Raw genomic sequence first — 6,786 nt, forward strand, 5'->3', positions numbered from 1 at the left:
TTGATGTTGAGAAATATTAAAAACAGATGAATATTATTTCATGTTATGTTTGTTGTTGGAGATGTTATTATATGTGTGTAATTCCTGTTGAGTTTGTTGTGAGATGTTTAATTTCTTATGTTTTCTTCTCTGTAGTTATATTCCTTGTATTGGCAATTTCATTCCAGTGTCCTCTGTAAGATGCTGTTTAAATTTGGTTTTGTCATGGAATATCTTGGTTTCTCCATGTATGGTGACTTAGAGAATTGCTGGGTATAGTATCCTGGGCTGGCATTTGTGTTCTATTTGGGTCTGGATGACATCTGTCCAGGGTCTTCAGGCTTTTTGAGTCTCTGTTTAAAAGTCTGATGTAATCCTGATAGGTCTGCCTTCATATACCACTTGGCCTTTTTTTTTATAGCTTTTAATATTCATTTTTTTATACTGTGCATTTAGTGTTCTGATTATCATGTAACAGAAGTATTTTCTTTTCTGTTCCAATCTATTTGGTGTTCCCTTGGCTTCTTACATTTATAGTCATCTTTTTCTTTAGGTTAGGGAAGTTTTCTATAATTTTGTTGAAGATGTTTTCTGGCTTTTTGAGCTGGGATACTTCACTCTCCTCTATTGCTATTATTCTTAGGTTTGATCTGTTGATTGTGTCTTAAATTTCCTGGATATTTGTGGTTAGGATATTTTACACTTTGTATTTTCTTTGATACATGAGTCAGTATTTTCTATGTTATCTTCTATGCCTGCGATTCTCTCTTCTATCTTTTGTATTGTGTTGGTTATGCTTACATTTGTAGCTCCTGTTATCTTTCCTAAGTTGTCCATCTCTGGTGTTGCCTCCTTTTGTATTTTCTTGTTTCTATTCACATTTTTGTTCTTGAACCACTTTGTTCAATTCTTTCACCTGCTTGATTGTGTTTTCCTGTATTTCTTTAAGGGATTTATTTGCTTCCTTTTTAAGGGCTTCTGTTTACCTGTAGTCCTGTTTTTCTTTAAGGGAGTTCTTTATAGCCTCCTAAAAGACATCTATCATTTTCTTGAGATGCAATTTTAGGTCATCATCTTGCTTTTCACGCATGTTAGAGTATCCAGAGATTACTGTGGTAAGAAAACTGGGTTGTGGTGGTGTCAAATTGCATTTGGTTCTGTCATTTATGATCTTGTGCTTGCCTTTAGCCATCTGGTTATCTCTGGTGTTAACTGGCTGGGGTATCTTTGTTAGAACTGGCCTCCTTGGAGGAAGGTAGTGCTGTCTCTGGAGAGGGTGGGCTTCTTGTATCTCTAGTAGGAGCAGGCCTCTTTTGTCCCTGGGTACTATAGACCTCCTGTGAAGCAAGTAGGCTGTATCCCTGGTTTCTTCAGACCTCCTGAGAGACAACAGGCTGTGGTGTATGAGGGTATGGGACCTATTGATCTGTATTGGGTGGAGAAGCAGATCAGAAGGCAGGTGGAGCTTGGCAGGGCAGATGGGCTTCATATCAACTGGGCTCTGTGTCTTTGGTTACTGCTGACCTCCTTGGAGGCAAGCAGGCTGTAGAGTGTGGGTGGGTATCAGGCTACAGATCTGGCCCAGGATAGACAGCAGACAGGAAGAAAGGTGGAACTCAAGGGGACAAGGGGATTGGGTCCCACATCAGCTGGGCTCCATGGTTGTCCCAGCTGGCTTGGGTATTTGAGAAAGATTTTCACCTGTGTCTTTGGTTAATGTGGACCTCCTGAGAGGCACACAGGCTTTAGGTGTGGGTGGGTATCTGGCCACTGAACTCCTAAAAGATATACTCTTCATAAGTAAATTTTACATCTATGTGCTCATACATGAATTATAATCTGTATCCTCTAAGATTTATTAAATAAAGGTAAACCATCAGACTTTTCTGTATCCTACTCACTAAGAGCAGGATGTAAAGCTGATTGTATATTTAGAAAGCCTATGTATTCTTTATCAGGAATAGATACAGAGTTAGGGTATTTAGGATCAGGAAGCATATGGAAGTTCTAGAGGGAGCTCAGCAATATGGCAAGCATTATGAGGAGATCCAAGAATGGCTAGAACACCTATGGGGTGGGGCAAAGTTATGTTTACACAGTGGTTCAGATCATGAAGGGTATAGAATACATATGGAAGGAACAATACCTAACTGATAGGCAAGGAAGCATGGTTCCCAGAGAATCAAGGTTTATGGGGTAGAAAAAGTGGGCCTAGTTGCTAGTGTGGGGAAAGGTTTATATATATATATATATATATATATATATATATATATATATATATAAAGAAACTAGAAGTATGAAATCTTAAGTTGGTATTTCCAATAATTTGATATCCAAGACCTGCCTTACATGTCCTGGAGTCAGAAATGCACATCAAGATAGAAGTGCACATCAAGATTCAAATTTAGGTACGCATGTACACATAACAAGTTCTATTACAAATTAAGCCATTTCCTCAGATTTATAAATTAAATAATTTAATTTTTATCAGAAGTATTAAACAATCTCCTCCACATTTTCTTGATGGCATTCTTCATTTCCTTATTCCTGAAAGTGTATACCATAGGATTTAGTAATGGTGTCAGTACATCAGCAAATATAAACACATTTTTCTCAAATGAGAATGCAGAAGTATTTCGTGCATATATTAATATGCAAGGGACAAAGAACAAAAGCACAACAGTAATGTGGGATCCACAGGTAGAGAGAGCTTTACTCCGCCCTTCAGAACTGTGAGATCTCAGAGAGAATAAGATGACACCATAGGAAACAAGCAATAAGGAAAAAATAATGATGCAGATAGAACCACTGTTGGCAAACACCAAAATAACAAAAATGTGTGTATTGGTGCAGGCTAGCTTTAGTAATGGGAACAAGTCACATATGAAATGCTCAATAACATTGGGGCCACAGAAGGGCAACTGCAAAGTGAAGATAATTTGTATGATAGAGTGCAAGAAGCCTCCTGCCCAGGCTATCCCCACCAGAATAACACAGAGTCTCTGGTTCATGATGGAAGAGTAGTGCAAGGGCTTGCAAATAGCCACATAGCGGTCATAGGCCATGGCTGACAGGACAATCACTTCCACCCCAGTGAAGAAGTGGACAGCAAAAAGTTGTATCATACAACATTCAAAGGAGATGGTCTTCGTTTCATAGAAGAAGTCTACAATCATCTTTGGTGTGATTACAGAAGAAACGCATGCATCCAGGAATGAAAGGAAAGACAAAAAGAAGTACATGGGGGAGCCAAAAAGTGCAGGACTGAATAAGATTGTTACCACAATTAGTATGTTGCCTCCAATAGTTGCAAGGTAGACCAAGAAAAACAAAACAAACAGTATTTTCTCAACTTTTGGGTTCTGTGAAAGTCCCAGAAGTATGAACTCAGTGACAAAGCTCTGGTTTAGCATAATTCTTAAAAGGTACAAAGTGAATGTGTTCATATAAACCTGAAATTATGAGGAAATTTTGGTTGATATATTTTTAATATTGTCATCTACAAATGAAATAATGCAAAAATATGCTCAATACTCAACTTTATTGTCAACAGTACCTGACAGAAGTTATTATTTCTGGGTTTTGTGCTAAAGTTATAATTAAAGATGTTAGGATCAAACCAACACAATATTAATAATCTGGGATTTTTTGGAGACGCAGGCCAACGGGCACAGGATGACTTTATAGATTGAAGAGGCAGATAATTGAAATACTTTATCTCGGTGAGAACTTCAGGGTGTTTTCATGTTCTACTCCTCTATGTACTGGTGAAAGAATCTACTATTTTTTTTTTTGCATATGAGTGAGGCATCTTGATAGCCAAAGGACTAAATGTAAAAGGATCAGGAACCAATGAACCAATGACCTACAAATGAAAGTTCCTGAAAATCACAGACAACAGAGAAACAATTGGTTGAATACAAATTTGAGTCTTGAGACTTAATTATTTATCAATTATGAATACAATGAAAATTTAATAAAGTCAATATCTTATAACACATATTGTTTAAAATATACAACTTACATTTGTATCTCCAAAGATTAAGAGTTTCAAGTGGAAAACATCTAAATGAGACGCTCATTAAAATGCCCTATAAGTGCTATTTATAATTTATCCACTTGAAACCCTAGCTACCTTTCCAACAGAAAACTCTTGCATGAATCATTTATGTAAATAATCTAGGTCTTGATTTCACTTTTCCTAGGTAAACATAATTAAATGTTATAGGTTTTTCTTTTCTATGTGCACAACTGAAATCTGTCCACAAAATGTGTATTGATTGTTTAGCTATACACATATATAGATTTGTGTGTGTGTGTGTGTATGTATGTGTGTATGTGTGTGTGTGCTTATATACACACACATATATCTTCTGTTACAAATATGTGAGTAAAAGAATGTGTCATGTGGCAGGAACAAATTTTACATATAAATAAACTGTCCTATGAGGTTGCTTATATTTGAAAATGGATTAGTCATGAGGAGGTAAAAAATCACTCATTAAAGAAGGTATGGTCACTAGGAAGTTTCCAATGTTCCACTGAATGGGGTGATACCCATACTAATAGTAGCAGCACTAACTGGATTGAGTGGGTTCAAAAGCAACAAAAAAAAGTAGAGCAGAAGTCTTTGCTTTTGATACTGAAGAAGTTGGAATATTATATTTCATTGTATACAGGCATGAAAAACTCAACTTGTAAAGCAAAAATAATACATATAAAAATAGACAAAATAAAATATTATATTGATAGAAAAATTCTCACTATTTTCTCACTTCTGTTGTCAAATATTCTGAAAATTTCTTTATGTGTAACATGTAAGTTCCATGAGATGAACTGCTAGCCTTTAAAGTTTTGAATCCATGAAAGAAAACAGATGGTTCTTTATTTCCAGTGTTGAAAAAGTCTGATGTAGCTCAGCCTGGGTTCCAAATAAACACTTAGACAAAGATGATTTTGATCTTCTGGTTATCACTCCTCCACATTCAAGTGATAGGATTATTATATGTGCCACCACAACTTGCCATATCCATAGTTTTTTCAAGATATTCTTCAAAGTGTAAACTAATAAGCAAATCTACTGATGCCAGCATTGTTTGTTTTAACAATGACAGCATACATATGCTGATTTGAAAACTGAAGTCCTCCAAAAAAAAAAAAAAATGGAATGTTACTGTGTGTGTGTGTCTGTTTGTGTCTGTGTTTGTCTATGTGTGTGTGTGTCTGTGTGTGTGTTTAGAGAGAGAAAAAAGTTGAGGGGTACTGAAGTGGGATGGTGTTGGGAGGAATGGGGATGGAGGAAACATGATTAAAATATATTGATATGTTAAATTAAAATATCTTATTTTTAAAATTATACAAATTTGGTGAAATTTATTCCAAGCAATGCTCTCAGATAACATAAAAAATAACTTCAAATTATAGCTATGTTATGATAAGTATACCAGTAAACCAATTTTAAAATTTTATTCTAGGAATTAAATAAGAATAGATTACATTAAGGTATGACATAACATCATATTTTTTTTTAGATTATAAAACAAACATTTACTGATTATCAATTTCCTTCTTTGTTATTAAATTCAATAAAAGTTTCTAAAACAAAGGATCATTGATATTAAATACCTAAAATATACCTAAGAGGCATGAAATAAAAATAAGATTGATGCAAAATAAAATCACATGATATAATATATAAAATATGAATAGTATTGAGACTTCCACTATGAACTTTTATAGTATGTTAAGTAAGAAATAATGGAAAAATTAAGTGCTCATTTATTGATATTGAAGCTGTGTTAGTTACTATGCAAGTGAAAATATTTTTAATATAGATATTAGTATTATCAAAATATTTTATAATAAACATCAACATTTAAAAAACTCAAAAACAATTTCCCTTTAAACTTCTGAAAAAAAAATATGTGTTTTCAGATAATTCTTTACATTGATTAATGTGGATTTCATGTGCTAACATAGCAGGACATCATCAGAACATGATTAAACTATTATATTGTTTCCATAAATGCTAACACTGCTAATTCATCCCTCTCCTGCCTCCAAATACTCTTGGATTTCAAGTCTACACTATCATGTAGGGTTTACATTGAAATTTATTCTATAATTACCTATGGTCTTCTTGTCCCTATGTGTCATGCATTAGAACAATAAAAAGCTTTCCTTGGTCTTGCACAGGACCTCTAAATGTAGAAACTAATCATTGAGCCATTTCCTTGAGGAGTGATATTGGGAAGTGTCTTTCCCTCTGCCTAGCTATCTGTATTGCCTACTATTTCCTTCCCACTGATATAAGAAATAAAAGTAATAACAGCAAAGTAATCTATCTTCAGATAACAGAATGTTTTTGTAAATGCAGTGAGAATATATTTAAAACTGTCATAGTGAATACAGACATGCCACTCTACATAGTTGCTTTTAAATATATTTTACACATGTGAAATATTATTACCAATAACAAAATAAATTGATGTTGAAATACTATTTTAGATTGCCATTTATGCTAAATTCCATTGTTATTTGCAATAACATAAGATGATGTTGAAATTTATTTTAAGTTGTTATTTGTGTTAAATATCCTAAGCCAATAATCTAAAACTATTATCTACCAGTTAAAAAGTATTTTGCGTGTGGAACTAGTCAAATGTCATATTAAATGGCTGTCAGGGAATTTTTTTTTTTTTTTTTTTTTTTTGGTTTTTCGAGACAAGGTTTCTCTGTATAGCCCTGGCTGTCCTGGAACTCACTTTGTAGACCAGGCTGGCCTCGAACTCAGAAATCTGCCTGCCT

General features: G+C 34.3%; 1 protein-coding gene across 1 annotated transcript in view; it reads right to left on the reverse strand.

Moving 5' to 3' along the window:
• Positions 1 to 2,456: 2,456 nt before the first annotated feature.
• LOC110289511 (olfactory receptor 4C15-like) overlaps positions 2,457 to 6,786 on the reverse strand; it is a 5,579-nt gene continuing 1,249 nt past the window's right edge. The window contains exon 2 of the mRNA XM_021155743.1: positions 2,457 to 3,860. Within this exon, the coding sequence (XP_021011402.1) occupies positions 2,457 to 3,425 (969 nt within the window). The 5' untranslated portion in view covers positions 3,426 to 3,860. The remainder of the gene's footprint in view (positions 3,861 to 6,786) is intronic.

This window comes from Mus caroli, chromosome 2 (assembly GCF_900094665.2).
Source record: "Mus caroli chromosome 2, CAROLI_EIJ_v1.1, whole genome shotgun sequence".
Lineage (NCBI taxonomy): Eukaryota > Metazoa > Chordata > Mammalia > Rodentia > Muridae > Mus > Mus caroli.